The sequence below is a fragment of the Lepisma saccharinum genome, chromosome 2 (genome assembly GCF_977018435.1).
Source record: "Lepisma saccharinum chromosome 2, izLepSacc3.1, whole genome shotgun sequence".
Lineage (NCBI taxonomy): Eukaryota > Metazoa > Arthropoda > Insecta > Zygentoma > Lepismatidae > Lepisma > Lepisma saccharinum.
Genome location: NC_139230.1, coordinates 168235540 through 168252000, shown reverse-complemented (window position 1 = coordinate 168252000; position 16461 = coordinate 168235540). Strand labels below are relative to the sequence as shown.

Sequence of the window (16461 nt, the reverse complement as noted above, 5' to 3'; positions counted from 1 at the left end):
ATATATACACCACATGCTGCAGGCTTGTTCACCGTTGAAGATCCACACAGCAATGTATAAAGATCACCTGTTATACTTCGGTTGCTTTAATATTGGTTTAGTCAATACCAGATGAAAAGATTCTCTCGGGCTATCGACCAGGTGAGTTGTGGAAATGATTCCAGTTTTCGAGAGCTAACGTCACTCTACCCTGCAAATGAGAGTGACGTTAGCTCTCGAACGCTTGGAATCATTTCCACAACTCACCTGGTCGATAGCCCGAGAGAATCTTTTCGTTTTTCGTCGCCAGGAAAGCTTAGTCTTACTTCAATACCAGATGTTTTTACATTGAAATGCTCGTTACTAAGGCGAAATATATGCTACAAATGTTACCCTGGCGGTGTTCTGGACAAATTAAACTAGTATAACTACCTTAAAATTATACAGCACCGCATTCCACATACATTCACTCTTGTCATTAACACACAGGGAAACAATGTTTGAGTGTTATGACTGCTCATTTCAACTACACGCTGATAATTACTGCTAAACAGCATTGTGGTTGTAGTTTGAACACTCACAACAGCAGGTCTGGACGAATTACCACGCTGAAAAGTTGTCTATTGTGCAGAAACTAGACAAGAGACTGTGAGTATGATTAGGGCATGGGACATTGATCTGAAGGAACAAAGCTAACGCACACGGGGTGCAGGGAAGGCACCCAAGAGTGAATCTCACTTCCACGTAGTACGGCCTGGTAACTGCAGTCTTGCCGGCCAACGAGGCTCTGGCGTCTGGACCTGTGGCCATAATCTCCTGTAGGATTGAGTGTTGTCCTGTGTTTTGTCCATCGCGTATGTGCTGAGTGTCCGTTTACAGCCCCAGTTTAGGGGTTAAGGCGATTGTTGTCTTCTGAAACACGTGTTGATTTTATTTATGGTATGGGGCTTGGTCCCGCATAATGTGACGGGTGCAAATAGCGTAAGTGCGGACGAACCCACATTTTAAATTTCAATCAATCAATCACAAATACACTGCCCAAGTACGAGCACATGTCCCCAATCTCTAAAGAGCGATTCGCTAATTGCCAGATCATTTAGAATCTTTAATTTCAAATTCTCAGTTGAAGTATTGTTCTCTCAATATTATCACTCCTCTGATTGTCTAACGCGAACATTGTTAGTAGTTTTAAACACAAATCTGGGAGACGGCAGCCAGAATGGCTGGCAGAGAGAGGGGGAGGGGAGTAGAAAAATATTGCAGGACTCACTAAGGTTTTGCACGACAATACATTATTGTCATTCTGAGAAAATTTTATCCCAAAGCCATATTTTCACGTTGAGTTAGTCCATGCAATTCACGACAAGTGCAAAAAAATCACCGTGAACACCATAACGCTTATGGTCTAATCTATCAAACGATAAGTGCAGATAAGTAGAGCTTTCTGAATTACCTATCTGCTATCTGAAACACATTGACTAAAGCAGGTCATATCAAAATAGATAACACGTAATAAGTGTTTGCGCTTAATTCACATTTCCTTGCTTACTTTTCACACGTCTTACTGCTTGGGGGGTGGGGGGGCGGCTTGGACAGTTGCCGGTAATGGCAGACAATATTCTTGAATTTTCACACGACAAATAGCGATACGCTGGCAAGGAAACTGTAGTTGCAGATCAATATTAATGGTGTAATCTGAGAAGGGGTATCGGATGACTTGTTGGAAGCAAAAGGAAGCTAGCCAAGATGAGAATCGTGTAAGTAACAGGAAACGTAAAGAAAGGAAGAGAATGGAGAATTGGAAGAGAAGGGGCAGTGAGTGATAATAGAAATACAGAGACAGACATGTTGAGGAATACACGTACCAAGGACACAGCACTTAACAAACCCCAGGCTAACGCATGTATGAGGCTCCAAACAGTTAACGAAAGTTTTAAATAGGTTGATGTTTTAAAAAAAGTTTTAGAAATTTTTCAGCGTATATGTATGTGTGGACACCCACTGCAAAAGTCTTCTATAAAATTATATAACCACATATATATTATTCCCAAGATTCCTTCGGTTACTTTTATTGTAGCTGTGGAAATGCATTATTTGAGAATTCTTCAACAATAACGTCTTACCCAGACTTACTTCAAACTAGGGATAGATGTTCGAATTCAAAATTACCCGAATTCAGAATCCGGTGATCCGAATCCGTAATTCTGGATCCCATAATCCGAATCCAGATTCTGGTGATCCGAATTCGAAATCCTCGATCCAATAAATGAGATGCAGAATCCGGTGGTGCGAAACCAGAATTCTCGATCCAATAATTATCGGATTATAATCTGATTCCCGGGTATCAGTATTATATTTGGGTGATGGAAATAAAAGCTCGGTATAGTTCAGAACAGTTATATTAAATTAATAAGTTTGTCAGGCGGTACCTATAATTATCGGTATGTGGAAGTGTTCGTGGCTGTACAATTTAATTTTTGTGGTGGAAACTTTTTTTTTCGCTTCTACCTAGTATGTTTTCCTTACACACTCGCAAAGTTACTTTTTCCATTGCAGTTTTGCCTTACAACACTCGTACTATAAGAATAATACTTTACAACATGATAATTAGTTGATCGACGACATCAGTTTCTAAAGTTCGAGGGATAGCCACCCCCTTTTTAAAAACCACTAGAGTAAGACAAAACATTTCGTCGTTAATGCAATTAAATTGTTGTCATGATGACCGCCGCGCGAACCTAAACATTACATAATACATTATCTAATTGCTTCTATCCTGATAATAGTTACAAGGTTCGGTGTTAGGTCTACATCACCTATTTATCATTGTGCTGTGTTATCAGTAACCTGTGCCCTGTCTTGATAGGTTTAATTTTCATTATAAACAAGGCCATTAGCACACATGGCATCATGATCGGTTGCTTGGATACGGGCCACCAACATAAATGACACCGTTGATGTACGGCCACACCCTCATGCTTTTATGTTGAGTGTTTACATTTTCCCTTTTCCTGTTTAGAATATTGATCCCCTACTCTAGATAGTACTGATATATCTTTTGCATGTAAATGAAACCAAGCATTGACTAATGAAGTCTTGATGCATATTTAAGAATATTGATAGCGCATTCACGCACTGGCTTACACAGGATTTTTTTCAGGGGGAGCTGGATGCTACATACCTGCACTCTAGGGGGCGGCATAGCATACACAACAAAATATTTTCTATATTTAGAACTTTACACTATCAAAAATGGTTATCTGGGGTCATTTTAAGCGGATTTGCATTTGCCACTTTGGTTTCCCTCGAGTTCTTTAACTGCTTTTATTTGAAAATGTCGATTTTCTCAATTTCGGAGGGGGCTGTAGCCCCATCAGCCCCCGTCTGCGTACGTCAGTGCATCCGCGTGTTCTATGTTGGCTACAATGTTCCACTGCGTGAACTTTCAAAATGGCACGAAATTGTTTCGCTTATATGAGGCATCCTAAGTAAAGAAACAAAAAAAAAAAAAAAAAAAATAGACACGGGAGTTTAAATTATTTCAACAAACTACAAGTTTTTGGTCATCATTTTCTCCTGACAAGTTTCAACAAGCTATTCAAAATTACTGAAGTACGATTATAATGATACATACAGCTGTGAATTTTTGGACAGAAATGGCCGCAACAGGGATTTAAAAGAAAGAACTGCACCGACTGAATTGAAACATCTGCTAACGTTACGTTGGTGGCATTATGATCCATGAAAAATTTTTATACAACTCTACCGGGTTTGCTTTACAAATAACATCCTTCTCCCTTTGTTGGGATATCTTAACTCTCGTTTGAATGTGCAGTGAAAACCGTCTAAATAAATTAAATTAATGTTACAATGCACAGATTTACGAATCTAAACTCTGCTAGTTGTAAATACTCAGCGATATTTGTCCTAAAGTCTAACAAAGATAAGTCCTCCAAAAAAAATATTTGAAAGAAGCATCAAGTTTATCGCTCACATGGGCTGCTGTGTGGGCATAATATGTTTCCAACGTTGTCAGCCAGATGGCTTTGGCTTATCAAATGTGAGTGCATGCATGCTGAAAGAAAAGACCAATATGGGGTGGAATATATGATTATGTCCTTGCTATATCACGCACGTACGGAATGAAATGGGATTAGAGATGCCTGTAATTAGCAAGTAATAATCAATTAGCTCCACAGATTGCTTCCTTGTGACATGCCCGACTGCCGCTACGGTTGGCTTGGCATACAGAGTCGGATGTTGGTCATTTTCTATATTTTTCCTTTGTATTTTCCTATTTTGCGTCACTTCCTGGCTAGGAATCGAACTCGAAACCTTCAATGAAGGGGCCGTGAACATTGTGTTGAATAGGTTTTGATACATTGTGCATTGTTAATCTAATCGAGGCTCATATTTCAATAGTTCGTTGGATGAGCACATCACCTTCACTATGATCGAAATCGGCAATGTGTTGTGCCTTATCTATACACACCCCTATATGCTTTCATGGAGGGTGCAATTCACACTGAAAAACTTTATATTTTCTTATTTGTTTTGTAGTCACCGAGAGGTTTATTCTTATATTGTATGCAATCCAATGTGTACAACTTTATATGCTGACATTAGGAACTACTTTTGTTTCAGACTGTACAAGTAGGGTTGTTGTTTTTTTCTAACATGTCAGCCGCTCTCCGTGGCGGAGTGGTTAGCACAGTGCGCTACGACGCCAGAAGTCCCGGATTCGAAATCCGAGCTGGGTGTACCGTCATGGAAAGAAATAGTCTTGTTTGGGAAGAATTGCTTTCCACGACTGTACATTGTGAGCGTCTCTTCATCAATTTCATGAATTACTCATTCTCATCGTTACGATTAGCCAAAATCGGAAGAAAAGTGACGATAAATAACTCAAATGAAACGAAATGTTACATGTGACTGTTGAAGCAAGAAACATTGTGATAACTGCATTTAAAGTGAGAAAAAATGATAACACTGAAGCTTCCCTAATTTAGAAGCTCATTCCAAGAGAGCGCTGGTAATCGTCAGAAGTATTCCCCCCCCCCCAAATTCTAGCTCCGATACAAGATATGTTGTCCAGAAAATAAGGTTTTCAGTGTATTTTCACTTCGATATATATATATATATTTGAAATAAAATTAACTTCTTGTTGAAACATGAACGTCTTAAGTCGATGCAAACATTCCACATATACAATGCAATTAGATGTATGTTATGTATGAAGGGACATTGAGACATCATTCAAATATAAATGAGACAGTGGGCTGTGTGGGATGACGGTGCTTTATAAAATTGATGTGCTAAAGTAGGGGGGATTTTGTAAATTTGTGGTACTGTAACAAAAATTACCGATAAGTCGTCATATTGTCGTTGTTTGACATCACATGTTTGTGCGTATTCAAAGTGAGCGCGTGTTACGTAAAAAAAATTACCTGTTAGGCAATTCCTAAATTCGTTGCCGTAATAAGGATTCGTTGTTCAATCCACAAAGCGATGAGTGTTCTTGTACACCGGGAATGACGTCACTGGCAGAGAGAATCGGAAGCGAACCAATGTCAGCGTTGTGGGGGAACTGCGTGTCTTGAGTGGTTCGTCGCGTTCAGCCATCTTTTCAGTTTTCCTGGAAACCGCAAATGCAAATATTGGCAGAGGAATTGTGCAAATAGGAAAGCATTTCTTGGTTTGCTCGTTCGGATCGTCGTCTGTGCAATTTCTTGTACAGGGACGGGAAAGGGGAGGAAACTTCTAATCATTTAGTAAACGACAAGATCAGTCTTTTTCTTATCAACTTTCTCCCCTTGCCGCAAGGTTCCCTCCAAGGAAATGGCAGGAAATTGCATCAACGAAGGACAAGATCGTGTTAAGTCAGTGGCATGTCGTAGCCAAGATACTCAAAAAACAGTATTGTGGATATAGAAGACCTTGATCGTTGTGTGCTATAAATATTGATATATTGTGCATTGCTATTAAGGTCCTAGGTTCGAATGAATCCAAACAAGGCTCATATTTCAGTAGTTTGTTGAAAAGGGGGTAAACCCTAAATGTGACAGCCCCTTCATAGTACTCTGCTTCTGAGGGATAATATCCTACTACCCTAAAAGTCAATTTTTTGAAGAAACAAGTGGAAGAAATAGCCAGTACGATTATTTTTATTGTGTCCATATTGTTATTTAGTGTAAGTATATATACTATATTGTATATATAGATCTTTCGCCCAGTTTGGACAACTGGCAATGAATATGCTTTTATATTTGTATTTGTATATTTCATTTTCCTAATTTTGCGTCCATTTTCTGCCACTTTTGCCTAATCGCGACGGTGACAATTGATGCAATTGATGATGGGACACACTGAAAGAAACCCAAGCAGCCGGGACTCGAACCTAGAACTTTCCGTGGAAAGCTATAGTGAGGCTGCCACCGAGGCGATAATATGAAGGTTATTGTACGTGGGTTGGAATTTTTTGGACCTTTGAAGCGTGTTCAAGTTACAGAAAAAGAAAGAATATTCATCCAAGTAATGGTGATAAAAATTTAAGTCGGGATGGCAGTAAAATGGTATTTCATCGTATGTACAGTCACCGGCACTAAAAATGGGACACCTAGATCCTGAAATATCCGTTTTCCTGCAATCTGTTGTGTGTTACCTAACGCTACGGCGATAAGCCAACTTCAACAGCAACTTCGGCTATCGCCGCGGAGTTAGGCAATACGCATAACTCCATGCAGGGAAGTGGGTTTTTAAGGATATAAAATTGTCCCATTTTTATTGCTGGTGAATGTACAATGGTTTCCACTTGAATTTTAATTTGGCTTGGTATCGGGGCGCTGTTTCAGCATTGTTTGCATAGAAAGCATTCACATGCGCGCGCTTGTATTGAACAACATGCTTCGATTTGATTTTAAAATTTTGGGTGCGTCAGCACTAAGGCTATTTTGCACCCGTCACATTATACGAGGTCCAGCCCCTTATCGTTACACATAACAACTCTAACGTTGCATAACTAAAATCATAAAATCTTCTGACTTTCGTTAAATCTGAGGCTGTAAAGGAGCACTCAGCACAAATAAGGACAAAACACAGGACAACACAAACAAAATTATACTGGCATGGGGCCAGTCGCCAGAGCCTTGTTAGTCTGCAGTCCAGGGTGTACTACGTGAAAGTGAGGTTGACTATTGGGTGCACTACGTGGAAGGAGCGCCCCTTACACCCCAACATGCTTCGAAGTAGTACAGATTTTGTTTGAACAGACTCAGGATTGTTGTTTCGAAATCTGACAAACAGTACTAGAGACAAAATAAGGAAGAACTGCGCGAGACAAACTCGGCCATTGTGTGCACTTTAATCGATAGGCCTTGACGAAATCACTTATTCACTTCCCTTTGTGTCTCTTACCGATTAACCTTCACTGGGGGAAAAATACTGGAATGTAAAATCAAATTTACAGTATTTCCTATGTCGGAAGCGACGACCAATCGTCATGGCATGACAATCGCCTCAAATATGGAGTCGATGGTTGGGCTTTCCAGTAAATCTTTGCTCGTAAGGACATAAACATTCTGACAGCGTAGAAATGACGTGGTGTTTCGTGCGTCCGTTCGCTTCCCTCCTTTTTATGTAAGAAAAATTAAAACTTTGTTTCGGTGCATCTCCCTTAGACCGGTTGGCCTCGGGTACTCGCTCACCTTGGCCCGAGGATTGGGTTGTCTTCCTCGTGTGTGCGTCTGCAACACAATGAATGCCCTCTGAACTGTTACTTTCAGATCAGTTTTGAACCCTCCTTTTTTTTTTTTTTCCACTTATGGTAAATTTAGTACAAGTACTAATTTGACCGTGTTGAAACAAAGAAGCCACCCGTTGTCGAGTCGATACATGTCAAAGTGTAAGCATCGACAAAGTTGAACTGTTGTGGTGGCCGTGGGACAGAATTACGAGGGTGAGAGAATAGTGGTAATTTACCCTTTTCCGCAGAATGTAAGTATGAGTGCTGCTGGTAATTGTGTGGCTAAAATTTCCGGACAGGGACGTGTTTGGAGTGGCCTAATTTGTGCGTGTGGTAGAATAGTTATTACAGCGCGCTAGGACTCCAAGGTTCGCGGGTTTGAATCACGGCCTGGGTGTTTTTTGTGTCCCTTCACCCATATTATCACTCATCTGTATCTTCGCGAATAGCGAAAAGTTTCAGAAAAGCGACTCTAAATAATGATATATGTTATATAAATGATATATATATATATATAGGCTATATATATATATATATATATATATATATATATATACTAAATTACGTAAGATATCTATGAATATTACATACTGTTATATCTACATATTATTAATATATAGTAGCGATTTTAATATACAGTGGGGGCATCCTACTACCCCCCCCCCCCCAGTTTTGGCATCCAATCGCTGCCACTGTTGATATATAAACGCAGAATATTTAGCGGGCTCGTGGAAATTTAGGAGGGGCAGTGCCCCCGGAACCCCCTTAACAACCTCCACGTTTCTAGATCTGCACATGTGTTCTGTAATTTTGGTAGACTTTTATAAATGAATTTACAAGTAGACTGTTTCCATGGCCGACTAGACTGTTTCCATGGCCGACATTCGATTCCGCCACCGTAATTCCCGGGTTCGAGTCTTTGCCTGGACATGGGGAGTTTTTTGAGCGCGTACCTTCATCATATTCCATCCTCACCGTCGCGATTAGCCAAAAGTAAATCGATATATCTTACTAGTCTTGTTAATCCTTTTTCCGATAAGTTGGCCGCAACTGTGGATGTTGAAGACGTAAGAAATGAATGGAGTACGACAGTGGGGGAAGCCTATTATTACCTTTGTTCTGGGTACTTTACCAGTACCAGTATTTACGTTGACTGAGTAAGAAAAACGTGCCATATTCAATGCCGGTGGTTTGAACCCGCGATCTCCTGTATTAGTACTTTCGTTTTCAAATTCCCATGCACTGCGACTTCAAAATGTGACCGGAGAGAGTTCTGTTGTTTGTTTGCAATTGAGCTTACAGTATGCTTGATAAGGTGCTCACGTCGTTAATAACACGAATAAAAAACTGCATGCGCACAGAAGTGAAAAGGCAACAAGATTCAAAACTGTAACATGGTTCATAATGTATACTTCGAGCCAACGTGCCCTCATAGCGTACCAGCACAGCCCTGGTTTGTCGAAGGTCTTTGACTTCCCTTGTTCCTAGTAAAAACAAGATTTACACCCAGATTCTTGGTGTGTCTTCAGAGCTGTTTGTTTCCGTTTGGCTTCATTTTTTTTTCTTTTTTTTTGTATGCAAATGTGCATAACCTATCTGTTGAGCCCAGTTTACTGTTTAGTTTTCACAGTTGCGTGAGTTTCACACGGCCGTGACTTTTTCTTGCGCCGAGTTGGAAGAAAAAACAGATTTAGGTTATGCCTTCGTTCTTATCTGCCGTCCCTCACGCGCACGTAGACACGTTTTTTCCACGTTTTCCGTAAGGTACTCCTTTCTTTGCGGGAACCAATAATCATCATAGCAGAAGGCGTGGTTATACACTGCGCTCTTCAACTGTGGGCGACCGCCCGCGATGAGTCATGAGTACAGCCAGCCGCCAAGCAACGATGAACCCCTCTCACGCGCTATATAGCAGAAGACTTGTTGAGCGGGAGGGAAAAGAGAGGGGACTTGTAAAGAAAAAAAAGACGTACGGCATGTCCGCAGGCAACTGGAGACATCAAGAAACAGAGGAAAGGAAAGGAGGAGTCGTGTAGCCCTCGTGGATTCGGCTTGGCTGACTGAAAAGACCCTGCAACCTGAATGAGTTCCGGTGTTTCGTCTGTTGCAGAACTAACGACAACTGAATCCTGCACTTTGGTTCTTACGTAGGCTGGTTTATGGACGGAGAGATAGGCCTGAAAACATATTCTAGCTAATGGCAAGGAAAACCTTAACTACGGTATGAAGCGACCGTGCTCGCGGTGGAAGTGCTTGGCTAGTAGAGCCTGTGAACACCGAAGGTTGCGCTCTGTATACCGCGGTTCTCCGATACTACTACAACGTGTTCGCTGTTTCGTGACAGTGGCGGCCTTTGCCGTGTTGTTTGTACACAATTGATGTGTTTTGTTAGTGTATGTTGATGGTAGTGTTGTGAATACAACTGGATGAATGACCCTCCTAGGAAATACCTGGTTTTTGGAAGGAACGGATCCGGGAACAGATGACGTGATAAAGGTGCATGGCAAAAGTCTGGTAAGGCATCATTTTTAACACTAATTAGCAACACTTAGACATGCATAATTAATTACATTTCAGGACTCGTAACATGTTACTCGTCCAAAGTTTTGTTTCATTGTTCATTTTGGGTAGGCGTAGTTTGAAATTTGCCAGTTATTCCCGATAGAGTGCACTCCAACTCAGGACAACGTAGAGAGTACATTGTTTACAAACGGACAGGCATGCAGCTATTGCAATTGTATGAGCCTTCAGCACTTACTTTGTATGCATTTTTAAACATGACGACACTCGAACTAACTCTGTTTCGTGAATAAACCGGATACTTTGCAATTCATACACTTTATGGGAAAATCAGCCTTCAAATGATCATTATTTTATTTTTTTATTTCTAAATTACAAAATATATATTCCTCGGGCTTGAAAATTGTAAGAAAATGGCTGATCAGAAAGAAAATTGAGAGTATTTTATTCCTACCCTTCTCAACCTGAAGTCCATACACAAAACTATAAATTGCATGACACGCGCCCGAGTTATTAAGTGAAAGTGCGGACTAAAAAGAAAGTTCGCAAATAAACTAATCGAAAAGTGTAGTGTGTAGAGACCGTTGACATTTTGTTGCTCCAGTCTGTCTTTGATTGCGTCATTGAATTTTTAGGAGTCTGTACTTAGTGAGTATTGCAATCCCCCCCCCTCCTTTTCAGCAACTGGTAAGGTGAATGCGGAAGAGTTTTCCTGACATGCCATTTACTGTTCATTTTGCCATCTTTTCCTGCCTTTGACTTCTTTTCTTGGAATACTGGGACAAAAGAAGGGTTATAACCTCCACCCCTTTCGGACACGCCACTATCTGTGTATTTCCCTGCCCGGTAACATTTTGGTTCTGCAGCAGCAGCTGCGCTTAGAATGATGAAGTCCCAGAAACGCTACTGGATGCAAAATAAGTTTTACATATATTCTATGATAAAAATACTTTTAGACATGAAAAAAACACTACATATGCTGACCAAGGCAGTCTATATTTCAGTAAAAAAAACAACACTCAACAACGTGACGTTTCATCCCTCTATCAGGGTCTTCCTCAGACTTGAAACCAAAGCAAACTAAAATATAGACTGCCTTGGTCAGTATATGTAGTGTTCTTCCTGGGGGAGGGTAAAGGTAAATTTAGTACCAAAATGACCATAAAATGAGCCTTGTATAATAATTGTATCGGGGTGTTGACGAAAATTTGTGGGGAGTTGGGGGTACATAGATTCTACTGCTTGTAGAATCCAACATCTACTTCAAAAGTGGATGTATTCTAAGTCTAAGCATATCGTGAGATTATATTAATTTGCTTTGCCTAAATTTCTGAAGGACTTTTAAAAGGCACATATCAAAGAGATGCAACTCTTGTGGCTCTCTCGTTGCTGCAAAAAGCTCTATTGAATCGAAGCCGGGACCGCTTCACCAAAGGCGAGAGAGAGTGTTAACCATTTGGCTACTCAGGAGCTCTACATGTAAAATAATATTTCGGGACCTGGATTTAGGAACAATGAGATCGAAACAATACCCAGGGACTGTGGTTTCTTTCGTATGCAGCTTTCAGTAATCTGTACTCAAAATATCATAATTGTAATATAAAGTATTCATTTGCAACTCTTTTTGTCTTTACTTTGTATATTTGTGTAACTTTACGTCAATTTTCTACCACATTTGCTAAATCGCGAAGATGAGGATGAGTGATAATTTGTCTGCAGATTGCGTCATGTTAAAATGAAAACGCACACACATGTGAAAATATTTACTTTCATCTCGAAATGCACACACGTGTACACATACACAAACAAACACAATTTAAAACGAAAGTAGGCGTTTCCGAAATTGCTAGTACAGTAGGTTTAACAATCCTCAAATTGAGAACCTGGATATTGCAGCCTGTGCTCTCAAGCGTGTTTATAGGCTGCAAGGTTAAATAGGTCGTAAAATTACTGACTACCTTTCTTTGTAGGATGATCTGCCCAACTTTGTTCTCTTTGTGCGTACTCGTTTTATTTCTAAAGCTTGTTTCGGTTCTCGAATGCCATTCAACTAATTTCCGGCCTGGTGGGTGTATTTAACATGTCACATTCCATACTTGTATGTATTCCTGTTTGCGCATAAGATTTACCAACATGCATAATATGTTGTTTTGTAAATCGCTGGACGTTCAAGAACTTACATTTTCTTTTTTGTACATGTCAAAATTAAACCATATTCGTACAAAAGGAAAATTTTGATGTCCATCTCTATTGATATTTATAAAATATGAGTAGACTGGCTCACGATGAATTCAGGTGTAGTGGTACAGTAAAGCGGTCGGTTGCCAGAAACTTCGTAGTCTTGTAATCAAGGGGCCGACATACTTGGCGGAGTGGTTAGCACAGCGCATTCCTTCCCATTTCGAGACTCGCAACATCAGTTGTCAATTTCACCATGCAGTTAACAAGCATAACCTGTCTTATAAGTCAGCCGTCCACCTTTATATCTGAAACAGACATACAAAACAACATTTTTAATTAGTTGAGATGTTTTCATACAACCTACATTCCAGTTTATTAAAGTCTGGAAGGGTCTGGTCCCGATTTATTTCATCTGTAGTCTTAAAGAAAATGAAAAGCTTAACTGTAAAATTTTGGATCAAAATTTGCTCCATGTCAGAATGACAGAAGCAGAAGTGACTTGTTGATATACGTTTAATAATAATTAGACTCCGGATTTGAGGCAAAATGCCTATTCGTTTCCGACGCTGGTAGACAAAAATTGAACACAAAAGTACACCGATCCGAAGGTTCTTAACATTCTGAACAATACTTTATGTTGCCTTTTTTTTGCCTATTTCACCTTACGCTGCCTTTTTTGCCTCTTTTGTCATTCCGACAAGGCATTTTTTAAAATTATATTTCTCTTCTATTTGATGTCGTTTTTCAATAACCCTAACCCTTGTTATTCAAATTATTATTTGTAAATACATTTTTAAAGATTTAAGAAGAATTTAAGTCCTTTTCTTCAATTTTTAATCCTCTTTCTCAACTGGACTGTCCTTTTTTCGACATACACTGCCATTTTTTTTTCAATTTTTCGTTGCCTTTTTGCCTGCCATTTTTAATACTTTTCAGTGCCTGAACATCCGGGCTCTAATAATAATATTAGGTCGATATAAATTGTTAAATATTTATCAAATGTTGAGGAACGCAGTTCAGATTCGTTTGCAAATTACTCTCACGTGGATATCTGGGCTAACTTATGGAACATGGTGCATAAATATTGACATGTTTCGTAGACTGGAACGAGTCCTGTAACTTTTTGCACGGAGATTGATGTCACGTGTCTCCCCAGCATCTGCAGGGTAGGAGCCAAGTTTCTGACGTCAAGTGTTTCGATTGCTTGGGACAAGCAGAAAATCGTTACTGCGTCTTCAAAATAACAAATCATTAACTTTCTAGTGTTAATACACGATCATTATAATGACTCTAAAAGTACTGATTCCTCATCTATATTTACAGCTCACCTTTGCTGGGTCTCCCTCATGGTGTAGTTCTAACGTCGTCGCCTTGTAATCAAAGGGTTCGGGGTCTGTTACCCGGTAGAGGCACATTGCACAGTGATTCGGATCCCACTTTAAACTGTAGATCCAGTCCCGAATAGCCTATCTGTGCATAAAGTGGATTTGAAACAAATTCAAATCTTTTGCTTCGTCCTGCACCAGATCATGCAGATTCTGTCGAAAGAGAGAATTCTTACAATATATAAATCTTCACTTTACACTCGATTGTAACGTTACCCTCCAGGACTTTTAAAACACACTGTACAGTCAACAGCAAAGATAATAGTAGGCAAATTGGTCCATCACCATTTTCATTCTCTTGTATTCTACATTCTGTGTTGTTTTAAGGCATAGAATCAAGTTGATGCGAAGTATATAATTGTGTTCTACCCATTTACGTTTTTATTTCAATGCATGATCACCGCCTTGCGGGAAACAGACTGAATGAAAATGGTGAACAATTCGCCTAGAAGTACTATGTAAAAAGATTGCTGTAAGTCCAAATTAAGTGCAATCCGATTCACTGTCAATGTGACTCCATCAGGAATCGAAATAGGAACTCTGATTATAAGATTTATCAGCCAATTTGCACTATTTATTCCTTGTTAATTGCGTTGTTCCTGTATCAGTTGAGAGGTATACACTGTCGTCATCAATGAAATTGTTAATCTTAACATGATTTAGCTTCTCAAAGGTGATAAATCATGCCATATTAACATGTCAGAATTAACTATAGCTGGGTTTCCCTAATGAAATGATTAGAATGCAATGTGGCAATGCAGGTTCTGATCACTAGACAACATATCATTATGTAACATTCAGTAGAGAGCACCGAACCACGTCAGTGTTCGACATCACAATGGTGTGTTACTGCAGTTACATGTACAGTCAGGAGCAAAAGTGTTTGTCGATGCTACTAACTGGGGCATTGTACTCATTAAATGAGTGAGCAAAATTGTCTCAGTACTTAGACAGAAGATCAAAGCAACCGATGAAGTTCAGTTCATTTGAGGAAGTTACGCTGCATATAAAATCAACTAGAAAACATATTCAGGTGTTCTATTTCTTCCATACTGTTGAAATGTTCTTCAAATGTTGAACACAAGTGAACTTATTCATTACTCCCTCAAATTAACGTAATTACAATGGTGGAAAGTCGAATGTTTGTTCTGTGTTCCAAATCGTTTATCTTTTCCACTAGATTAAAGTTAGTTTTTCAATATTATAAGTATGTGTACAGTCACGTTTAAAGATACGTGGACGCAAATGTTTAATCACCGTATTCATTCTCTGTGTTTTGCGTAATGTGAGGTTCAAAATTGAAACTAAAACTGTCAACTAAACCGATCATTCTACACCTCAAGTACAGTCACTGACAGTTCTGGGTTGTAATATCTCCATCGATTTTCAATGAGATCATTACAACGCCATCCTACGTAAGCGCATTTGGCGCAAAAGAAAAGTGAATGAAAATAGTGGACAAATTGAATCAACCTATATTTTAATTTCACTGTACAGTCAGATGCACATGTTATACACTTTTTTTATATATAGATGGCAACAAACCAAGTAGCACTTTGAGTCTGAACTTGATGCTTGTGCCAAGTTGCAAGTAGTAGAAAATAGTTACAAAAGTTTCTCACCATTATGATTGCACAGTGCGATAGATGCTGGTTTTATTGTAAAACGTTGACCAAATTCCTGAATAAGATAATTCAGTGAAACGTCACTTGTACTGGCCATATACGGGAAGCTTATTTGTGCAACTTTTAACTACGTCCTTTTTCATTCCCTTTTAAAAAATTGTAACTGGCTCTCCTAACGGCTATTAAAACTTGTCTCTTATAAGGAGTGCTTTAATGTCCACTTTGAGTACGGAACTTGTCGAGTTGGAATACATCTACTTGAGATTTGTAAGTGCCTTTACCGGGTATCTAACCCATTGCCCCTGATAAAGCGGCTCCGAAGCAGTGGTTTATATTTTGTGGAGAGCATCAAGAATTTTTCCATCTCAAGTAACAGCTATCAGAGTTTTCATTTCTGAAAACTCGTTTTCTTACGAGTTAATTTCCATTTTCAATCCTAACTGTTGCATAGCAAAAGAATTGGTGTAGTCTCTATGTTACAGTGAGCAAAATTACCACCAAGAATTATATGGTTGGTATTTTATGCTGTTGAATTTAGCAGAGTTTTAATTTCTAACTGTGGCCGCGGTGGCTCAGTCGGTAACGCGTCTGACTACCATGCTAAAGGTCCCGGGTTCGATCCCCGGCCGGTTCAAATCCGGGAACTTTTCTAACGGTGGAAGCGGCCCCGGCGCACACCCAGCGTCGAATAACATGGGTACCTGGGGGAAACTCTGGGGGGTAAAGGCGGTCAGGGGCGTGATGCTGATCACATCACCCTCACTCACGACCGGATCAAGAAAGTGTGGGGCGTTACCCCCACACCCCCTATACGCCGTCATGGCGTGGTGCTATGCACAGGGGAACACTTTACCTTTTTTTTTTTAATTTCTAACTGAAAGTGTTGGTTACACAGCGCGAGTGCACTTCCATCCCATTAACCTGGTCTGCATAAAAATGAGGAAACAATATTTCCTGAAGCGAGTTCTTCCGCGAACTAATAGGACCAGGGTAACTTTAGGTGCAAAAAAAAAAAAAATGCGGGAAAAAA

General features: G+C 39.7%; 1 protein-coding gene across 7 annotated transcripts in view; it reads left to right on the top strand.

Annotated features, from left to right (window-relative positions):
* dop (microtubule-associated serine/threonine (MAST) protein kinase dop) overlaps window positions 1-16461 on the top strand; it is a 1057607-nt gene that overhangs the window by 931550 nt on the left and 109596 nt on the right. Inside the window, exon 1 of one of the 7 annotated variants that reach the window (XM_083117697.1) lies at window positions 9661-10234. The exons of the other annotated variants lie outside the window; for them this stretch is intronic. Within the exon in view, the coding sequence (XP_082973823.1) occupies window positions 10151-10234 (84 nt within the window). The 5' untranslated portion in view covers window positions 9661-10150. Of the gene's footprint in view, window positions 1-9660; window positions 10235-16461 lie in introns of those variants that run through there. 7 annotated transcript variants of the gene reach the window in all.